Raw genomic sequence first — 23,861 nt, forward strand, 5'->3', positions numbered from 1 at the left:
GTGACTTGATTAGATGATTTTGGCCTGGCTGCACAATGTGCCTGCTAGCTACTACTTGCTATCTTCATTGACAAACACAGAGTTGGAACATAGCAAGCTAGCAAGTTATTTGGGGCACTGATAAACCGTGTTTAGCTTGTGCTTTATTTCAATAGTTTGACAGCTTGCAGATGATGAAGTTGTAGACATGTTACAGTGCCTTGCGAAAGTATTCGGCCCCCTTGAACTTTGCGACCTTTTGCCACATTTCAGGCTTCAAACATAAATATATAAAACTGTATTTTTTTGTGAAGAATTAACAACAAGTGGGACACAATCATGAAGTGGAACGACATTTATTGGATATTTCAAACTTTTTTAACAAATCAAAAACTGAAAAATTGGGCGTGCAAAATTATTTAGCCCCTTTACTTTCAGTGCAGCTGAAAGGATACTCTGCCACCAGTCGGCTCAGCACACCAGCCCATTCAGCAACGCGCCCAGGTCAGCGATGCCCATTTGTCCCTCCCGGATAGACATGATGGCACCCCATCTCAATGCCTTGGCTTTCTACTACAGTGCTCCCTCTACTTTGTGCACTAGATGGGAGCCCCCACCACCGAGAGGTCCAATGTGGCCACGGTTATTTCTCTGCTGACTGGGCGGGCGTTGGAATGGGCCACGGCCATCTGGGAGAAAGGAGAGGAGGAGCTGGATTCACATCAGGGGTTCAGAGGTGTCTTCAATCATCCACAGGAGGGCAGAGAGGGGTTGAGTGCCTACACCAACTACGGAAGGAGGACCAGACTGCTGCCGGGTACACGCTCACTTTCCGGATAGTAGCAGCATCCAGAGGATGGAATGAGACGGCACTTCGTACGCTATTCAGAAGAAGACTGCGCAAGGAGGTCCAAACGGAACTGGCTTGTCGAGACGACAACCTCTCCTTGGACTTACTCATTGGATGGCTATCTGTCTGCATAACCTACTTCGGGAGTGTCAGCATTCTCATTGCTTTTCTCCTTCCCTCAGTGAACACTTTGGATTAGAGCCTGAACCCATGGAGGTAGGGGTCATTCTGGTTAAGGAGGTCACCAGCTCCAGCAGTGTCCGGTACGTCCCAACTCGAGATCCACGAGAACCGAGGGACTGTCAGGTGATGTTCCACCTCCTTGGTCAAGTGTGAATATCCCCTCTTCATCACTTTCTGCCAAAACCTTTTTGGTGTTTATCACACTAGTTGACTGTCCCTCATGTACTGTTTCTACAGCGTTAGTGGATTCCGGTGCCACGGGAAACTTTATTGACCAGACCCTTGCCTACTCTCTTAACATACCAGCATACCAGCACTCTTCTCCTTTCCCGGTTCAAGCCTTCGATAATTGGCCATTAGGTTCAGGGATCATCACACACATCACCAAACCACTCACCCTCACCATGGAGTCCATCCATCAGGAGAACATTCCCTTCTTCATCACCAGTGCACCAGCTCACAAGATCATCCTCGGCCACCCTTGGCTTCAACGCTCTAATCCCACCATCTCATGGATGAGGATGAAAATCACGGACTGGGCACCCGAATCCCGTCCCCTGTGGTTCCAAGTCAGTTGAGAGTCCTGTGGTTGCCCTTCAGCCCAACATCCCGGAGGTATACCAGGACCTGCGGGAGGTATTCTCCATTCGCCACCTGTCTCCCTCCTCATCGCCCCTGGGACTGTGCTACCGACCTGCTTGCAGGCTCTGAGCCCCCGCGCAGACGCATCTACCCTCTGTCGGTGGCTGAAACCAAGGCCATGGAGTACATCCATGAGGCGCTCCAACAAGGTTTCATCGGTACGTCCACTTCTCCTGTGTCTGCAGGCTTCTTATTCATTGGTAGGACAGCCAGCTCTAGGAATAATCTTGGTGGTTCAAAACTTCTTCCATTTAAGAATGATGGAGGCCACTGTGTTCTTGGGGACCTTCAATTCTGCAAACATTTTTTTGTACCCTTCCCCAGATCTGTGCCTCGACACAATCCTGTCTCTGAGCTCTACGGACAATTTCATTGATCTCGTGGCTTGGTTTTTGCTCTGACGTGCACCGTCAACTGTGGGACCTTATGTAGACAGATGTGTGCCTTTCCAAATCATGTCAATTGAATTTACCACAGGTGGACTCCAATCAAGTTGTAGAAACATCTCAAGGATGATCAATGGGAAAAGGATGCAGCTGAGGTCAATTTCAAGTCTCATAGCAAAAGGTATGAATACTTATGTAAATAAGTTATTTATCTTTTTTTTAATGAATTTGCATAAATGTAAAAATATATATATATTTTCGGTTTGTCATTATGGTTTATTGTGTGTGGATTGCCTAGGAGTTTTTCAAAATACATTTTAGATTAAGGCTGTAATGTAACAAAATGTGGAAAAAGTCAAGGGGTCAAGAATACTTTCCGAAGGCACAGTATATTCATCTCTGGAATACAGTTTAAAGTATTACATACATTTTAAAATGTATTTGAAATACATTTTACATGATGTTAAATATACTGAAAAAATATATAAACTCAACATGTGGAGTGTTGGTCCCATGTTTCATGAGCTGAAATAAAAAATCCCAGACAATGTTCCATACGAACAAAAAGCTTATTTCTCTCAAATTTTGTGCAAAAATTTGTTTACATCTCTTTTAGTGAGCTTTTCTCCTTTGCCAAAATAATCCATCCACATGACAGGTGGGGCATATCAATCAGCTGATTAAACACCATGATCATTCCACAGGTGCACCTTGAGCCAGGGACAATAAAAGGCCACTCTAAAATGTTCAGTTTTGTCATACAACAGAAAGTCACAGATGTTTTGCCAGAGAATTGAACGTTATTTTCTCTCCAATATCATTTTAGAGAAATTGGCATTACTTCCAACAAGCCTTACAAACACAGATCACGTGTAACCACGCCAGTCCAGGACCTCAACATCCGGCTTCTTCACCTGCGGGATCATCAGAGACCTGCCACCTGTACAGCTAACGACTCTGAGGAGTATTTCTGTCTGTAATAAAGCCCTTTTGTGGGGAAAACTAATTCTGATTGCCTGGGCCGGCTCCCCAGTGGGTGGACCTGGCTCACAAGTGGTTGGCCTACCACCCTCCCAGGCCCACCCATGGCTGCTCCCCTGCCCAGTCATGTGGAATCCATAGATTATTAAGGCCTAATGAATTCATTTCAATTGACTGATTTTCTTATATGATCTGGAACTCAGTAAAATCGTTAAAATTGCTGCATGTTGTGTTTATATTTTTGTTCAGTATCTAAAAATGTATGGTTGCAGCTGATATCAAATAGTCTGCAAGGCAGAATGTCAGTTTGAGGCATGCACACACACACGCACGCACACACACACACACACACACACACACAACTTCCTAGCTGTGGTTTGTTTCAAACAATTGTATCAGGCCAAGTGTAACCGTAGGAGCATTCAAGCTGTGTTTCTGGGAATGCTGCCATCAGCCCCAGCCTGGCTTGATGCGGCGTTGGCAGCAGGTCTGTTCTACAGCCTCCCAGCTCAGCTACTCCCACCGGTGCCCCTCAGGCAGGCCCATACAGCTGGGTCTGCCTGGCTGAGCTCGATCAGCTCAGTTTTTCTCTGCCACCCAGCTATGGCACAATGGATCCTTATTAGCATGGAGAGGCGTATGGAGGAACCGTATAAGCAGCCTTAAATTAACGTGTGGCTAGGCGCTCTGTTATACAGGCTATGGTGCGGTAGCTGGTGGGCGATTCCGTCTGTGTGGGTTCTCTTGCATCGTAAGTCTTGTTAAACACATGTTATGAAAGTTATGGGATTATATGGGATCAAGTAATAATCTTTGCTCTCTGCTAAATGCACAATGTCCTCACTTGGAACCAAGAAAATTCTCACAATCAGACATAGAGCAGCAAAACTATGACCAGGAACTTATGGCAAACAATCACATAGGGCCTACCATAACATGATCAATCCCTTTACATTTACATTACATTTAAGTCATTTAGCAGACGCTCTTATCCAGAGCGACTTACAGAGAGAATTTATTTGATCACTAAGGAAAAACAATAAGAGAATCTATTTGACTTGAGAAAGAGAATTGGCTGGTTGGCCTACCTGAGGGCATATTCCACTCTAAAGCCTTTTGACCTGGCCAGGCTGGTCAGAAAGCTCCTTCTACTGCTGCCCATTTTCCTCTCCACCAGGTACACCGTCACCTCATTGAACTTGACCTCTTCCTGACCCCGAGCACCAGCCTCAACTGCCCTTGGCCTTTTCTTCACACGTGGCAGCATGCTAGCATGGATTAGCTCTTTGGGATGAGCTTCAAAAAGTGTAGCACCTAAACACAGCACTTGTTTTTGCTACTTTCTAACAATAGTCTGTGTTGTGCCCCACACCTCTTGCCTTGTTTTGGTGATGCCACAATTGTTGGTCTCTTATTTGTCGACACAGGGACAAACTGGCAGTTTGAATGAGGTCTCTGAGAGGCTGGCTGGCTGACAGGAAACCTCTGGCAAAGCAACAGGTGCTTATGATTAGGGTTTTATTAAGCAGAGATCAACTGCCAAAATCCAGTTCAACCAAGGATACCTCAATGGTTAAAATAAATCAACAGATAAAACGTTCAGTATTAGAGAGACTTCATGAATCCACATTGAATGGATCGAAAGTTAGTCCACATAGAGTGCAGAGAGGAAAAGCAAAGCCATGTAATCAACACTAATGAAACTTTTGTGAAACATCACAGCACAGTTGAAAAATATATGGCAGATAGAAATAAAAAATGGATGGCGTTAAGAGATAGACGGGAGGGGTTGAGTGGAGCTGAAGGGTGGGATTAAAAACAACAAGATGACTAACGTAAAATATACTGTGTCTGTAAAATATATGTAGGTTCAGAAATGTTGTGAAACAGCACAGTTAAAAATATACGGATGGGCTTCAATATACTGGATGGGCTTCAGAGATAGATGTATGGAAGCTGAAGGATGTGATTAAAAATAATCAAAAGTTAACTATTGTAAAATACATAGTGTATAAATTGGAAGTAGAGGCCTAAGTGTTGTTGTCCATTAGTTTACTCCAATTAGGAGAGGGGTGGTATATATATATATATATATATATATATATATATATATATATATAATATATAATATATATATGGGGGATTGGAATCTATCCCCTGAAAAAAAAATAATAATAATGAATCTGGGCCAGAAAAAGTTGCATTAGATCAGGGGTGTCAAAGTCAAATGGACGGAGGGCCAAATAAAAAAATCAGCTACAAGACGAGGGCCGGACTGTTCGAATGTTCATTGAAAATTTTTTAAATGACGCATATAGTCTAGTGAACCTAATTGAACCTACTGAAAACCTAACAAATATATTACAATATGATCAGATAAATAAAGCAATATTTTCTTATGGCTCTGTCAGTAATCTTTAATTTTCAACAGACACAAAAGACAAATTTCCTTTATATAAATATCCCCATAACATGAACATTAAATGAAAGAAACCGGTATTCAAGGCACCATCAGTAGACTATATTTTCTATTTTAGCAAAAGTGGGCTAAATTTACTTCAAAGAAAAAAACAATAATAGCAATTTTCTATCATCCACTCAACTGAAATATTTTTAAAATATAATTGGATTGAAATACAAAAAAATAAAGTGCAAAAATCTATTAATCAAAAACAACACTTTGTTTAAGGAGAAGTAACATGCAGTGAAAACAAATATTAAATTTTAACTTTTAAACTTGAACTGAGTAAAAACTCTAAATATGTGATTGCACAGTAATGTTCACTTGTTTGAGGTTGAGGTGATACTTGGTGGTGTCCCATCTTTTCCACAAGTTCATCAATGTTCGGGGTAAGGCTCTGAGCTGAAGAAATCCTCAGAATTGAGTGGAGGTGTTCAGCAGTAAGTCGACTTCTGTGTGATGTTTTGTTCAGGTTCATCAAAGAAAACAGTTGTTCACACAGGTATGTGCTGCCAAACATAGACAACGTTTGAGCAGCCTGGATGCGCAGCTGGGGCATTGTGCCGGGAGGAAACGGGCGAACTCCGCAGCACCCACTGCCGCATATTTTGCCCTCAGTGCATCATTGCATTGGAGGTCAATCAACTCCATTTGGAGGTTTGGTGGTGAGCTTTCCACGTCAACAGCAAATGGGTTACCGAGCAGTTCCAACCTGCTTTTTGTGCTTCAAAGTCAGCAAATCGGCGTCGAAAGTCAGCGGCAAGCATACCTATTTTATCAGCCAACTGTGTGCTCGGGAACGCACTGGTAGAGAGCTTCTCTTTCATGGTCTGGCAGCTGGGAAAGTGGCTCAAATTTTCTTTCCGCATCTGCGTCTCCCACAGAGTCAGTTTGGTTTTAAATGCCTTCACTGTACTGTACATATCAGAGATGACACGATCCCGACCCTGCAGCTGCAAGTTTATTGCATTCAGATGACTCGTAATGTCACACAGAAAAGCCATTTCACACAGAAACATTTCGTCTCGGAGTTGTGTTGTGTCTTTCCTTTGCTGTCCAAGAACAGACAAATCTCCTCACGAAGCTCGAAACATCTTTGAAGCACCTTTCCCTGGCTTAGCCATCGCACCTCTGTGTGATAAGGCAAATCACCATGCTCCGTTTCTAACTCCGTCAGAAATGCCTTGAACTGGCGGTGATTCAAACCTTTGGCTCTGATAAAGTTAACTGTGCGCGTGATGATGCTCATTACATGCTCCATTTTCAAGGCTTTACCGCACAACGCTTCCTGGTGTATGATACAATGATAAGCTGTCAGCTCACCTGTCGCGTTTTCCTCTTGCATCTTTTCCCGTATCTTCGCCACCAGTCCGCTCCTGTGTCCACACATCGCAGGTGCTCCGTCGGTTGTCAAACCCACGAGTTTTTCCCAAGGCAGCTCCATCTCATTTACACATCTTGACACCTCTTCATACAAATCATGCCCCGTAGTTGTGCCATGCATAGGACGTAAAGCCAAAAATTCCTCTGTCACGCTTAGGTTGGAGTCCACTCCGCGGATGAAAATTGACAACTGGGCAATGTCAGAAATGTCGGTGCTCTCATCCACAGCCAAGGAATATGCAATAAAATCTTTTCCCTTTTTCACAAGCTGCTCTTTTAGATTGATGGACAACTGGTCTACTCTCTCGGCAATGGTGTTTCTGCTCAGACTCACATTTAAAAAGAGTTGCCTTTTTTCTGGGCAAACTTCGTCACAAACTTTAATCATGCAGTTTTGATGAAATCCCCCTCCGTAAATGGCCGGGCTGATTTAGCGATCTCTTCTGCCAAAATAAAACTGGCCTTGACAGCAGCCTGGCCTTGTGATTTGGCTTTTTGAACAGAGCCTGTCGAGATTTGAGGCCTCGTTTTAATTCCTCTGCCTTTTGTAGCCTTTGTTCCATGTCCATATTCTTGTTTTTGTCCGCGTGTTTCGTTTCATAATGTCGTCTCAGATTATACTCTTTCAGTACCGCCACACTTTCTCCACACAGAAGACACACAGGTTTTCCAGCTACCTTCGTGAACATATACTCCGACTCCCACCTTGTTTGAAACCCCCGGTTCTCAGTATCCACCTTCCGTTTTGCCATTTTTGATGGGTATCTGAAAGTTAATTTTACTGTGATGCTGACGACTGCTGTGCCAATAAATATTGAAATGAAGCAGCCTACTGCTCGGTGCGTCACCTTTGCATTGTGGGAAATGTAGTATTGGTGCGTGTAAAAGATCTGCGGGCTGCCGGCTTGCTGCGGGCCGGTTCTAATAATAAATCAAGATCATCCCAGGGGCCGTAAAAAACCTTCTTGCGGGCCGGATGTGGCCCGCGGGCCTTGACTCTGACATATGTGCATTAGATGATTGTTAATCAGGATTCTGGACTGCAGGTTAGAGCAAAACCTTGCTCCAGGGGACTGCTGGGATACTGGTCACCTCCAAGACCCCCACAGCTGTCCAACCACAACGTCCAGTCCACCTCCTCATCTCTGCATCTCATTATGTCCAGACCACGCTTCCACCATCTGCTCCAACACTTAATTAGCTTACAGCTTCACATGGGATTCCTGGTCAGCCATCCCCTTGAGATACCTTATACAGAAGATGTGCACTCGTGTAGGTAGGTATGCCATGGCCCATCGGTCAATGATTAGGACTATTTTGTCCAAATTGAGGGTGTAGAGAGTAAAGAGAAGAATATGACTTTATTGATCCCAACTTGGAAAATTGTTTAATCACTCAGCATCGTCAATAAGGACAAGACACGTATCAATGACAAACGCATGATAAGAAACACATAAGACACATATGAAGGCACCTGCGTCTTAGTAGTAGAGTCTGATTAAAAGGAGGTAAGAAATGTTGTTGTCTATCCTACCTTGGGGAAACAAGCAACAGCAACATTCACATTAAGAATACATGAATCAGTTAATAATTACAAAAGCTTACCCAAAAGCCTCGTGGCTGTGGGTAAGCTCTCTGTGTAGCTTCTGGGCGGGATGAGCCTGCTAACTGAAGCTCCTCCTGTGCTGCATTACAGTGCTGTGGAGTTGGTGTGTGTCATTGTCCATGATCACGTGTGCCTTTTCTCTCAGCCTTTTTATGAACATGTCCTGCATTGATTCCAGACTGCAGCCAATTGTAGCACTGGCTTTCTTGATGATTTTGTCGAGCTTATTTAAGTCCTCCTTGGCTAAGTTCCCTTTCCAGAATACAATGGCATAGCTCACCACGCTAGCCACGACGCTGCTCTAGAACATGCAAAGGATTTTGTCACGTAGATTAAAATGTCCAAACGTCCTTCAAAAGTGCAATCCAACCTTGCTTCAAAAGTCTAGTCTGGATTGAGCTTTTTTTGTAGACACTAGCTAGGATTCCATCCAATTGTGGACAGATTTTCATGCAAATATTTGAAGAAAAAAATTCACCTTGGGTGGGTTTCCGGACTCGATAAAGTAGTGCACACAAAATGTACTTTTTTTGCTCAAGTTGTCATGTCCCAAATACAAATCTAAAGTTCAATGTTTTTCCATCGCATTTTCAGCTAGTTTTGTCACAAAAACTGTTGCGTTAAACAGCAAATGTGCACTCTAGCCAACAGCTCGCAGATACTAACATATGCCATTTAGCAGACACTTTAATCCAAAGCGATTTACAGTCACACGTGTATACATTTTACCTACTGGTGGTCCCAGGAATCTAACACACTATCCTAACTCTACTTTCCGGCTACCCGGATAAAGCACTAAATAAACTTCAGTTAGTGCTAAAAACGGCTGCTAGAATCCTGACTAGAACAAAAAATGTGATCATATTACTCCAGTGCTAGCCTCCCTACACTGGCTTCCTGTCAAAGCAAGGGCTGATTTCAAGGTTTTACTGCTAACCTACAAAGCATTACATGGGCTTGCTCCTACCTATCTCTCTGATTTGGTCCTGCCGTACATACCTACACGTACACTACGGTCACAAGGCGCAGGCCTCCTAATTGTCCCTAGAATTTCTAAGCAAACAGCTGGAGGCAGGGCTTTCTCCTATAGAGCTACATTTTTATGGAACGGTCTGCCTACCCATGTCAGAGACGCAAACTTGGTCTCAACCTTTAAGTCTTTACTGAAGACTCATCTCTTCAGTGGGTCATATGATTGAGTGTAGTCTGGACCAGGAGTGGGAAGGTGAACGGAAAGGCTCTGGAGCAACGAACCGCCCTTGCTGTCTCTGCCTGGCCGGTTCCCCTCTTTCCACTGGGATTCTCTGCCTCTAACCCTATTACAGGGGCTGAGTCACTGGCTTTACTGGGGATCTCTCATACCGTCCCTGGGAGGGGTGCGTCACCTGAGTGGGTTGAGTCACTGATGTGATCATCCTGTCTGGGTTGATTCCCCCCTTGGGTTGTGCCGTGGCGGAGATCTTTGTGGGCTATGCTCAGCCTTGTCTCAGGATGGTAAGTTGGTGGTTGAAGATATCCCTCTAGTGGTGTGGGGGCTGTGCTTTGGCCAAGTCGGTGGGGTTAAATCCTTCCTGTTTGGCCCTGTCCGGGGGTGTCCTCGGATGGGGCCACAGTGTCTCCTGACCCCTCCTGTCTCAGCCTCCAGTATTTATGCTGCAGTAGTTTATGTGTCGGGGGGCTAGGGTCAGTTTGTTATATCTTCTCCTGTCCTATTTGGTGTCCTGTGTGAATTTAAGTGTGCTCTCTCTAATTCTCTCTTTCTCTCTTTCTTTCTCTCTCCCGGAGGACCTGAGCCCTAGGACCATGCCTCAGGACTACCTGACATGATGACTCCTTGCTGTCCCCAGTCCACCTGACCATGCTGCTGCTCCAGTTTCAACTGTTCTGTCTTATTATTATTGGACCATGCTGGTCATTTATGAACATTTGGCCATGTTCTGTTATAATCTCCACCCGGCACAGCCAGAAGAGGACTGGCCACCCCACATAGCCTGGCTCCTTTCTAGGTTTCTTCCTAGGTTTTGGCCATTCAAGGGAGTTATTCCTAGCCACCGTGCTTCTACACCTGCATTGCTTGCTGTTTGGGGTTTTAGGCTGGGTTTCTGTACAGCACTTTGAGATGTCAGCTGATGTACGAAGGGCTATATAAATCAATTTGATTTGATTTGATTTGGCGTTGCAAGCACCATGCTCAACCAGCAGAAGACCAGGCTGTTTGGGTAGGCTAGTCTACATGAGATTATTATGGATCATTTGTCAAATATTATTGTTTATTTTTCAAATGGCAGTCAAGCATTGTGTCCCCAGAACAAGGCCATCAATATTTATTGGAAAGGAGCATTAAGATCACCCTGCACTTTCACCACCTTGTGAAGTCCATCATAGCCGTCTTTGTATCAAAGATAATTGCGTAATTATCGTATTTCGTCGTCCTAACGTAGCCTACACTGCTATCTGCCCAGCAGCTAGCCAGCTAGCTAACGTCCACCGTCTAGCAGCACTGTAGTAACTATTACCCTCAACTGAACGACTTGATTAGTGTAGTGTTAGCTAGCTACATAGTTGTCTTTGCTGTCTTCGTATCCAAGATAATTGTGTAGTTTAGAGTGTGTAGTTTTAGAGTGATTATCTTAATTTACCGAGGTTAGCTAGCCAGCTATTTGTCGTCCTTAACGTAGGAGACACTGCTAGCTAGCCAACAGCTAGCCAACGTCTACCGAATAGAACTTAACAACCCGGTCGCATTCCGCCTCGCTCCACAGGTAGTATCACATTTTCATTTCATTTCATTACAGTACAACGGTTTGATTTGTTTGATCGTAGCTAGCTACTTAGCTAGCTACATAGCCGTCTCTGTATCAAAGATAATTGTGTAGTCTAGAGCGATTTTCTAGGTTACCTAGCCAGCTATTGTCGTTCTTTTAGCAGCGTAACGTAATCAACACTGCTAGCTAGCCAGCTGGCCCCGAATCAACAACGCAGCCACTGCCAGCTAGCCTACAAAGTCAACAACGCAGCCACTGCCAGCTAGCCTACTTCAGCAGTACTGTATCATTTTTAATCATTTTAGTCAATAAGATTCTTGCTACGTAAGCTCAACTTTCTGAACATTCGAGACGTGTAGTCCACTTGTCATTCAATCTCCTTTGCATTAGCGTAGCCTCTTCTGTAGCCTGTCAACTATGTGTCTGTCTATCCCTGTTCTCTCCTCTCTGCACAGACCATACAAACGCTCCACACCGCGTGGCGCGGCCACCTAATCTGGTGGTCCCAGCGCGCACGACCCACGTGGAGTTCCAGGTCTCCGGTAGCCTCTGGAACTGCCGATCTGCGGCCAACAAGGCAGAGTTCATCTCAGCCTATGCCTCCCTCCAGTCCCTCGACTTCTTGGCACTGACGGAAACATGGATCACCACAGATAACACTGCTACTCCTACTGCTCTCTCTTCGTCCGCCCACGTGTTCTCGCACACCCCGAGAGCTTCTGGTCAGCGGGGTGGTGGCACCGGGATCCTCATCTCTCCCAAGTGGTCATTCTCTCTTTCTCCCCTTACCCATCTGTCTATCGCCTCCTTTGAATTCCATGCTGTCACAGTTACCAGCCCTTTCAAGCTTAACATCCTTATCATTTATCGCCCTCCAGGTTCCCTCGGAGAGTTCATCAATGAGCTTGATGCCTTGATAAGCTCCTTTCCTGAGGACGGCTCACCTCTCACAGTTCTGGGCGACTTTAACCTCCCCACGTCTACCTTTGACTCATTCCTCTCTGCCTCCTTCTTTCCACTCCTCTCTGCCTCCTTCTTTCCACTCCTCTCCTCTTTTGACCTCTCCCTCTCACCTTCCCCCCCTACTCACAAGGCAGGCAATACGCTCGACCTCATCTTTACTAGATGCTGTTCTTCCACTAACCTCATTGCAACTCCCCTCCAAGTCTCCGACCACTACCTTGTATCCTTTTCCCTCTCGCTCTCATCCAACACTTCCCACACTGCCCCTACTCGGATGGTATCGCGCCGTCCCAACCTTCGCTCTCTCTCCCCCGCTACTCTCTCCTCTTCCATCCTATCATCTCTTCCCTCTGCTCAAACCTTCTCCAACCTATCTCCTGATTCTGCCTCCTCAACCCTCCTCTCCTCCCTTTCTGCATCCTTTGACTCTCTATGTCCCCTATCCTCCAGGCCGGCTCGGTCCTCCCTCCCGCTCCGTGGCTCGACGACTCATTGCGAGCTCACAGAACAGGGCTCCGGGCAGCAGAGCGGAAATGGAGGAAAACTCGCCTCCCTGCGGACCTGGCATCCTTTCACTCCCTCCTCTCTACATTTTCCTCTTCTGTCGCTGCTGCTAAAGCCACTTTCTACCACTCTAAATTCCAAGCATCTGCCTCTAACCCTAGGAAGCTCTTTGCCACCTTCTCCTCCCTCCTGAATCCTCCTCCCCCCCCCTCCCTCTCTGCAGATGACTTCGTCAACCATTTTGAAAAGAAGGTCGACGACATCCGATCCTCGTTTGCTAAGTCAAACGACACCGCTGGTTCTGCTCACACTGCCCTACCCTGTGCTCTGACCTCTTTCTCCCCTCTCTCTCCAGACGAAATCTTGCGTCTTGTGACGGCCGGCCGCCCAACAACCTGCCCGCTTGACCCTATCCCCTCCTCTCTTCTCCAGACCATTTCCAGAGACCTTCTCCCTTACCTCACCTCGCTCATCAACTCATCCCTGACCGCTGGCTACGTCCCTTCCGTCTTCAAGAGAGCGAGAGTTGCACCCCTTCTGAAAAAACCTACACTCGATCCCTCCGATGTCAACAACTACAGACCAGTATCCCTTCTTTCTTTTCTCTCCAAAACTCTTGAACGTGCCGTCCTTGGCCAGCTCTCCCGCTATCTCTCTCAGAATGACCTTCTTGATCCAAATCAGTCAGGTTTCAAGACTAGTCATTCAACTGAGACTGCTCTTCTCTGTATCACGGAGGTGCTCCGCACTGCTAAAGCTAACTCTCTCTCCTCTGCTCTCATCCTTCTAGACCTATCGGCTGCCTTCGATACTGTGAACCATCAGATCCTCCTCTCCACCCTCTCCGAGTTGGGCATCTCCGGCGCGGCCCACGCTGGTTGCGTCCTACCTGACAGGTCGCTCCTACCAGGTGGCGTGGCGAGAATCCGTCTCCTCACCACGTGCTCTCACCACTGGTGTCCCCCAGGGCTCTGTTCTAGGCCCTCTCCTATTCTCGCTATACACCAAGTCACTTGGCTCTGTCATAACCTCACATGGTCTCTCCTATCATTGCTATGCAGACGACACACAATTAATCTTCTCCTTTCCCCCTTCTGATGACCAGGTGGCGAATCGCATCTCTGCATGTCTGGCAGACATATCAGTGTGGATGACGGATCACCACCTCAAGCTGAACCTCGGCAAGACGGAGCTGCTCTTCCTCCCGGGGAAGGACTGCCCGTTCCATGATCTAGCCATCACGGTTGACAACTCCACTGTGTCCTCCTCCCAGAGCGCTAAGAACCTTGGCGTGATCCTGGACAACACCCTGTCGTTCTCAACTAACATCAAGGCGGTGGCCCGTTCCTGTAGGTTCATGCTCTACAACATCCGCAGAGTACGACCCTACCTCACACAGGAAGCGGCGCAGGTCCTAATCCAGGCACTTGTCATCTCCCGTCTGGATTACTGCAACTCGCTGTTGGCTGGGCTCCCTGCCTGTGCCATTAAACCCCTACAACTCATCCAGAACGCCGCAGCCCGTCTGGTGTTCAACCTTCCCAAGTTCTCTCACGTCACCCCGCTCCTCCGCTCTCTCCACTGGCTTCTAGTTGAAGCTCGCATCTGCTACAAGACCATGGTGCTTGCCTACGGAGCTGTGAGGGGAACGGCACCTCAGTACCTCCAGGCTCTGATCAGGCCCTACACCCAAACAAGGGCACTGCGTTCATCCACCTCTGGCCTGCTCGCCTCCCTACCACTGAGGAAGTACAGTTCCCGCTCAGCCCAGTCAAAACTGTTCGCTGCTCTGGCCCCCCAATGGTGGAACAAACTCCCTCACGACGCCAGGACAGCGGAGTCAATCACCACCTTCCGGAGACACCTGAAACCCCACCTCTTTAAGGAATACCTAGGATAGGATAAAGTAATCCTTCTCACCCCCCTTAAAGATTTAGATGCACTATTGTAAAGTGGCTGCTCCACTGGATGTCATAAGGTGAATGCACCAATTTGTAAGTCGCTCTGGATAAGAGCGTCTGCTAAATGACTTAAATGTAAATGTAAATAATTTATTTCATCTGTAGCCTAATAAACTGCATGGTCCCCCGAGTTGTAATGGGACTCCACACCATATCATCACGACTCCAAGTTTACTTTGATCGTTATCATATTAATATTTGTGCATAAAGGAATTTCCACCGCCATTTCTCGCATAATTCATTTTATGGACACAAAATATCCCACCATGTCAAATGAACAAATGATCTGTCAGCATTTATAAAATTGTACCAAAACTTCCTGTTTCCATCACAGCTGTCGTGATTTTTTGTTGAATGGTATGACTTTACTCTCATAAAAACTGTGGAGATAAACTCCTCTCTGGGAAGAGGAAGAGCGGGGGTGTATGCTTCATGATTAACGACTCATGGTGTAATCATAAACACATACAGGAACTCAAGTCCTTCTGCTCACCCGACCTAGAATTTCTTACAATCAAATGCTGGCCATATTATCTCCCAAGAGAATTCTCATCAGTTATTGTCACTTCTGTGTACATTCCCTCTCAAGCAGACACCAAGACGGCCCTCAAGGAACTTCACTGGACTCTATGTAAACTGGAAACCATATATCCTGAGGCTGCATTTATTGTAGCTGGGGATTTTAACAAAGCTATCAGGGCACAAGACGAGACCCAGATGCAGACACAGGAAGCAGATGGTTAGAGTCTTTGATATTTATTAACAATCCAAAGGGGGTAGGCAAGAGAATGGTCGTGGACAGGCAAAAGGTCAAAACCAGTTCAGAGTCCTGGAGGTACTGAGTGGCAGGCAGGCTCGAGGTCAGGGAAGGCAGAATGGTCAGGGAGGCGGGAATGGAGTCCAGAAAAGGCAAGGGTCAAAACCGGGAGGACTAGCAAAAGAGAAATAGAAATCAGGAGCACAGGAAAACGGAAACAGGAAAACACGCTGGTTGATTTAAAAAAGATATAAGACAAACTGGCACAGAGAGACAGGAAACACAGGGATAAATACACTGGGGAAAATAAGCGTCACCTGGAGGGGGTGGAGACAAACACAAGAAACAGGTGAAACATATTGGGGCATGACAAAAGCAAATTTGAGAACAAGGCCTCCTAAATTCTATCAGCATATTGATTGAACTACGCGCGGGTGTAATACACTTGATCACTGCTACTCTAACTTCCTTGATGCATGCAAAGCCCTCCCCCGCCCTCCATTCAGCAAATCCGATGTCATGACGTGGCCCTCTTTGGGGATAGCGAGTACCATCCCCCTCTCTCTGCACCATCCCCCTCTCACCACCTCTCTCTTCCCCCTACACCCAGGCTCTGATATCGTAGGTCATAAATTCCTAGGAGCCTCTCTCCTCATGGCCAGGCAGTATAGAGAGAAGGTTTCACAGGAGAACAAAATAACCTCTTCTCCATCATAGAGCTTGAGAACTGAACAATGTCCATGTTTTGGAGAATGTGTACACGGTTGGGGGAGAATCCAGCTACGACCGGTCCATTTCGTTTAATATTTGCAACACTCATGAGAGACAATACAGCCACATTACCATAACTCTGTTTATACAAGAGTCTCAGTTGTCTCTAATTGTTGTTTAAAATGAATGAGTAAAGATGAAACTATTTGTGAAATTATGTAATGTGATTTTAAACTGTTTAATGAAGGAAACTCCAATTCCCTTTGAAGTTTAACTAAGTCATAGGCCCGATCCATGAGCACAGACATTGATCTGGCGTAATGGGACAGCCCTTTCCTACTGTTCTGGATATAACTCCCACCTTGGGAATTTCCCAGTAGACCAGTACCTCGATCACAGAGGGAGCTAAGGTTTGAGTAGAGACCATGCGTACCTCGACAATCGAGGGAGCTAAGGTTGTAATGGTTGCTGAATCTTTTAACCATACCACGTGGTTAAACTCTGAGACTTAGAGCTACTCTTCAATACTAATTACAAGAAATTATGTACCTGTGAATGCAAGGACCGACAACCACCATAACATCTATTCTATAAGAACATTTCTGAATGGGACTCTGAAGTATCCATTCTAACCACGGAAGAGAGAGAGAGGGAAGACGAACTTTCCAACAGAAAGACGGATGATTATACAGTGCCACAGTCACGGCCGACTGACAAGGACTGTGTCCCCCCCACTTCTCCGTGGCCAACGTGAGTAAAACATTTAAAAGCGTGTTAACACTCGCAAGGCTGCTGGCCCAGACAGCATCTTTAGCCGCGTCCTCAGAGCATGCGGAGACCAGCTGGCTAGTGTGTTTACGGACATATTCAATTGCTCCCTATCCCAGTCTGCTGTCCCCACATGCTTCAAGATGGTCACCATTTTTCCTGTACCCAAGAAGGCAAAGTTAACTGAACTATATGACTATCTCCACGTAGCACTCACTTCTGTTATCATGAAGTGCTTTGAGAGACTAGTCAAGGATTATATCACCTCCACCTTACCAGCCACCCTAGACCCACTTCAGTTTTCATACCGCCCCAACAAGTCCACAGACGATGCTGTGCGTTGACTACAGCTCAGCATTCAACACCATAGTACCCTCCAAGCTCATCATCAAGCTGGAGGCCCTGGATCTCAACTCCGCCCTGTGCAACTAGGTCCTGGACTTTCTGACGGGCCGCCCCCAGGTGGATAAGGTAAGAAACAACATCTCCCCTTCGCTGACCCTCAACACTCAGACCCCACAAGGGTGTGTGCTCAGCCCTCTCCTGTACTCCCTGTTCACCCACGACTGCGTAGCCATGCACGCCTCCAACTCAATCATCAAGTTTGCAGACGACACAACAGTAGTGGGCTTGATCACCAACCACTCGGAGTGTGGTGTCAGGAAATCAACCTCTCACTCAATGCCAACAAAACAAAGGGGATGATCGTGGACTTCAGAAAACAGCAGAAGGAGCATCCCCCTATCCACATCGAAGGGACAGCAGTGGAGAAGGTGGAAAGTTTTAAGTTCCTCTGTGTACACATCACAGACAAACTGAAATGGTCCACCAACACAGACAGTGTGGTGAAGAAGGTGCAACAGCGCCTCCAAAACCTTTACAAACTTTTACAGATGTACAATCCGGAGCATCCTGTTGGGCTGTATCACAGCCTGGTACAGCAACTGCACCACCCTCAACCGCAAAGCTCTCCAGAGGATGGTGAGGTCTGCACAACGCATCACCGGGGGCAAACTACCTGCCCTCCATGACACCTACAGCACCCGATGTCACAGGAAGGCCAAAAAGAACATCAAGGACAACAACCACCCAAGCCACTGCCTGGTGCATCAAAGCTGGGACCGAGAGACTGAAAAACAGATTATATCTGTAGGCTGCTGCCTACATGAGACCCAATCACTAGCCACTTTAATAAATGAATCACTAGTCACTTTAAACAATGCCACTTTAAATGATGCCACTTTAATGTTTACATATCTTACATTACTCATATTATATGTACATACTTTATTATGTACCATCTATTGCACCTTGCCTATGCCATTCGGCCATCGCTCATCCATATTTCAAATCAATTCAAAATGTATTAGTCACATGCGCTGAATACAACAGTGAAATGCTTACTTACGAGCCCCTAACTAACAATGCAGTTTAAAAAAAATACAGATAAGAATAAGAGGTAAAAGTAACAAGTAATTAAAGAGCAGCAGTGAAGTAACAATAGCAAGACTATATATATGGTAGCGATACTTTTTTTATTTATTTTTTAAAATGTTATTTCACCTTTATTTAACCAGGTAGGCTAGTTGAGAACAAGTTCTCATTTGCAACTGCGACCTGGCCAAGATAAAGCATAGCAGTGTGAACAGACAACACAGGGTTACACATGGAGTAAACAATTAACAAGTCAATAACACAGTAGAAAAAAAGGGGGAGTCTATATACAATGTGTGCAAAAGGCATGAGGTAGGCGAATAATTACAATTTTGCAGATTAACACTGGAGTGATAAATGATCAGATGGTCATGTACAGGTAGAGATATTGGTGTGCAAAAGAGCAGAAAAGTAAATAAATAAAACAGTATGGGGATGAGGTAGGTGAAAATGGGTGGGCTATTTACCAATAGACTATGTACAGCTGCAGCGATCGGTTAGCTGCTCAGATAGCTGATGTTTGAAGTTGGTGAGGGAGATAAAAGTCTCCAACTTCAGCGATTTTTGCAATTCGTTCCAGTCACAGGCAGCAGAGTACTGGAACGAAAGGCGGCCAAATGAGGTGTTGGCTTTAGGGATGATCAATGAGATACACCCGCTGGAGCGCGTGCTACGGATGGGTGTTGCCATCGTGACCAGTGAACTGAGATAAGGCGGAGCTTTACCTAGCATGGACTTGTAGATGACCTGGAGCCAGTGGGTCTGGCGACGAATATGTAGCGAGGGCCAGCCGACTAGAGCATACAAGTCGCAGTGGTGGGTGGAGAGAGTCAGAGTCAATGTGTGGGGGCACCGGTTATTTGAGGTAGTATGCACATGTAGGTAGAGTCTCACCCCCTCTTTACACCACTGCTACTCTCTGTTGTCATCTATGCATAGTCACTTGAATACCTGTTGTATTCGGCGCATGTGACTAATACAATGTGATTTCATTAATTCCTTTACACTTGTGTATAAGGTAGTTGTTGTGAAATTGTTAGGTTAGATTACTCGTTGGATATTACTGCATTGTCGGAACTAGAAGCACAAGCATTTTCCTACACTCGCATTAAAATCTGCTAACCATGTGTTTGTGATAAATCAAATTTGATTTGATTTGATTGGCACCTTAATTGGGGAGAATGGGCTCGTGGTAATGGCTGAGTGGAATGGTATCAAATACATCAAACACATGGTTTTCATGTGTTTGATGCCATTCCATTGGCTCCGTTCCGGCCATTATTATGAATTATGAGCCGTCCTCTCTGCAGCCTCCTGTGGTTTCCACACTGTGAGGTTGGAATAATACTCTGAAATTGTGAAAATGATGATAATGCCCTTTTAGTGTAAGTGCTGTTTGAAAAGACCGCCTGAAATTTCAGCCTTTTTTGGTGGGATGGAGTTTTGGTCTGCGACATTACCAGGCAGTAAATTAGTTAATAGACTAATAAGAAAGAGAGTTCCACACCTCTCTGACAAGAACAGCTAGTTTTCAGTTTTCCCCTCCCCACTCAGACTATTCCCAGACAGTCCTAGAAAAAGTCTTGCTTGTGAAATTGCTCTTTCATAAGAAACCAATTTTCTCTTCCTTTTGACCATTTTATTAACAGATAACAATCACGGTAAGATTGTTACCCATAAATGATTTGATATTGAGATAAAAACAGGGAAAAACAGTTTCAGAGTTTATTTTAGGGGCAATGTTTAATTTAGTTTTCATTTCAAACGTTCACGGTAACGCGTTACATACGTACTTTACTGATTTGCAATATTGTAAATACACTACATTGCCAAAAGTACATGGACACCTGCTAGTCAAAGATCTCATTCCAAAATCATGAGAATTAATATGGAGGTGGTCCTCCCTTTGTTGCTAAAGCAGCCTCCACTCTTCTTGGAAGGCTTTCCACTAAGTGTTGGAACATTGCTGCAGGGACTTTCAGCCAGAAGAGCATTAGTGAGGTCAGGCACTGATGTTTGGCGATTAGGCCTGGCTTTCAGTCGGCATTCCAATTCATCCCAAAGGTGTTCGATGGGATTGAGGTCAGGGCTCTGTGCAGGCCAGTCAAGTTCTTCCACACCGACCTCCACAAACTACTTCTGTATGGACCTCGCTTTGTGCACGTGGGCAGTGTCATGCTGAAACAGGAAAGGGCCTTCCCCAAACTGTTTCCACAAAGTTGGAAGGACAGAATAATCTAGAACGTCATTGTATGCTGTAGCGTAAACGTTTCTAAGGGGAACTAAGGGGTCTAGCCCGACCCATGAAAAATAGCCACAGACCATTATTCCTCCTCCACCAAACTTTACAGATGGTACTATGCATTCTGGCAGATAGCATTCTCATGGTATGCGCCAAAACCAGATTCGTCTGTCGGACTGCCAGATAGTGAAGCGTTACTCATCACGCCAGACAATACGTTTCCACTGCTCCAGAATCCAATTGCGGCGAGCTTTACACCACTCCAGCTGACGCTTGGCATTGCGTATGGTGATCTTAGGCTTGTGTGAGGCTGCTCATACATGAAAACACATTTCATGAAGCTCCCGATAAACAGTTCTTGTGCTGATGACGCGTCCAGTGTGATGGTGATTGCGTCAAATGTGGACCTGTTGGGGCGGTATGCAAACTGAAGTGGTTCTAGGGTGGCTTGTAAGGTGGCGGTGATATGATCCCCGACTAGCCTGTCAAAGCACTTAATGATGACATAAGTGAGTGCTACGGGGCAATAGTAATTTATTTCAGTTATCTTTGCCTTCTTGGGTACAGGAACAATGGTGGCCATCTTGAAGCATGTGGGGACAACAGACTGGGATAGGGAGTGATTAAATATGTCTGTAAACACACCAGGCAGCTGGTCTGCACATGCTCTGAGGACGCAGCTAAAGATGCCGTCTGGGACAGCAGCCTACGAGGGTTAACGAGTTAAAATGTTTTACTGACGTCGGCCTTGGAGAAGGAGGGAGGGGGCGCAGACTTTGTTAGCGAGCTGCGACAGTGGCACTATATTATCTTCAAAGCGGGCAAAGAAGGTGTTCAGCGTGACGTCGGTGTCAGTGATATGGCTGTTTTTGTTTTAGTAGTCCGTGATGTTATGTCTGAGCCGTTGAATTGCGACTCCACCTTGTTCCTGTACCGGCATTTCACTTGTTCGACTGCCTTGGGGAGGGAATAACTACACTGTTTATATTCAGCCATATTTCCAAATTAAATGCGGTGGATCGCGCTTTCAGTTTTGCGTGAATGCCGCCATCCATCCACGGTTTCTGGTTAGTGTAGGTTTTAATAGTCACAGTGGGTACAACATCTCCAATGCACTTCTTTATAAACGCACTTACCGAGTCAGCGTATAGGTCAATGTTCCAGTCCTTGTGAACAAAATAATCATGAAGCGTGGCTTCCGATTGGTCAGACCAGCGTTGAATGGTTCTCGTCACTGGTACATCCTGTTTGAGTTTCTGCCTATAAGACGGAACGAGCAAGATGGCGTCATGGTCAGATTTGCCAGAGGGAGGGCTTTGTATGCATCGCGGAAGTTAGCGTAGCAGTGGTCGAGGTATTAGCCCTGCGTGTCGTGCAATCAATATGCTGGTAGAATTTAGGTAGCCTTTTTCTCAGATTTGATTTGTTCAAATCCCCAGCTACAATAAATGCAGCCTCCGAATATATAGTTTGCAGTTTACATAGAGTCTAGTGAAGTTTCTTGAGGGCCATCTTGGTGTTTGCTTGAGTGAGAATGTACACAGCTTTGACTATAACTGACAAGAATTCTCGTCGGTAAAATGGCCGGCATTTGAATGTAAGGAATTCTAGGTTGGGTGAGCAGAAGGCCTTGAGTTCCTGTATATTGTTATGATTACACCATGAGTTGTTAATTATAAAGCATAGACCCCCGGCCTTCTTCTTCCCAAGAGACTGGACATTGGCGAGTAGTATACTCTGGAGCGGTGAGCGATGTGCACATCTATGGAGCCTGACCAGAAGGCCTCTCTGTCTGCCCCTTCTGTGGCCTCGTTGTTTTAGGTCTACTACTGGGATTAGATCCATCCTGGGTGGTGGACCGAACAGAGGATCTGCTTTAGGAAAGTCGTATTCCTGGTCGTGAAGGGGTGTCCACATACTTTTTATATATAGTGTTTGTGCAATAGCATATATTACGTTATCTGTTACCACCAGTACTGGAAAAAGTACCCAATTGTAATTTTTTAGTAAAAGTATAGATTCCTTAATAGAAAGTTACTCAAGTAAAAGTGAAAGAAAAATACTACTTGAGTAAATGTCTAAAAGTATTTGGTTTTAAACATACTTAAGTATCAAAAGTCAATTGAATTGCTAAAATATACTTAAGTATCAAAAGTTGAAGTCAAAGTATAAATCATTTCAAATTCCTCATATTAAGCAAAGTGGACGGCACCTTGTTCTTGATTTTAAAATGTACGGATAGCCAGGGGCACACTCCAACACTCAGACATTGTTTACAAAAGATGCATTTGTGTTTAGTGAGTCCGCCAGAACATAGGCAGTACGGATGACCGCTTGATAAATTCATGAATTTCACAATTGTTCTGTTCTGCTAAGCATTCAAAATGTAAGGAGTACTTTGGGTTGTACGGGAAAATGTATAAGTGGTCATAAATGTAAATAGTAAAGTAAAGTACAGATACCCAAGTAAACAACTTAAGTAGTACTTCAATAATTTTTAATTCAGTACTTTACACCACTGGTTATCACATAATAATATCTGACTGTAAAGAGCTCTAAACAAAATACATGAAACACACCAGCGGATGTCAAGGCATGTGGTGAACCAGCAGTGTCTAACGTTTCCCTTAAGCAAGCATGCCTTGATCAGAGTGAACCCACCGATGGGGCCAACAGCCTGTATGCCTGGCGGAATGTATTCAGCCACATTACAACTCTCATTAGCCTGATGCTTGAGGGTTAAGTAGTGTCACAGGCCAGGCTTTGTCTAATTGTCCGCACGCTTCCCTCCTGATCACTCAGCTGTGTGCCGTGCTGGCCCAGGTCCAACGGTGTGATCTGATGAAACACACATACACACGCAAAGACTCAGCCGGGCACACTCACAGTTCGCAACCAGCTCCTATCAGATTTCAACGATTACTCTCCGTTCTCATCTGACTCACGATGAAGATGCTGGTAAATTCAATTATATGACCTGAATCAATTATTTCATTTCATTTTTATGTGTATTATATATTGGAGATGTTACAACAATAAGCCCCCCCCCCCTCCTCCTCCCTACATAATTGTCTCACTAAAAGAAATGTATTCGTTTTTCCCCCCAGCTGTATTAAAAATGACTGATTGTTCAGCAAAAAACGGCAAGGTTGTTGTCAAATGTAATGGAGACTGGAGAGTGCTTTTGGCTTTTGGTGACAAGGGCTGTGGTGTCAGACGCGGAGTGGGCTGTCGTTATCAAGTTTCTGTTGAAGTGAAACATGACAGTTTTAGACACATACAGGT

General features: G+C 45.4%; 1 protein-coding gene across 2 annotated transcripts in view; it reads right to left on the reverse strand.

Annotated features, from left to right (window-relative positions):
* Positions 1-4,492, reverse strand: part of dntt (deoxynucleotidyltransferase, terminal) — a 158,367-nt gene extending 153,875 nt beyond the window's left edge. For both annotated transcript variants that reach the window (XM_029669767.2, XM_029669766.2), the window contains exon 1: positions 4,110-4,492. In XM_029669767.2, coding sequence (XP_029525627.1) covers positions 4,110-4,288 — 179 coding nt within the window. In that variant the 5' untranslated portion in view covers positions 4,289-4,492. The remainder of the gene's footprint in view (positions 1-4,109) is intronic.
* Positions 4,493-23,861: the final 19,369 nt, after the last annotated feature.

Source organism: Oncorhynchus nerka, linkage group LG10, assembly GCF_034236695.1.
Source record: "Oncorhynchus nerka isolate Pitt River linkage group LG10, Oner_Uvic_2.0, whole genome shotgun sequence".
Lineage (NCBI taxonomy): Eukaryota > Metazoa > Chordata > Actinopteri > Salmoniformes > Salmonidae > Oncorhynchus > Oncorhynchus nerka.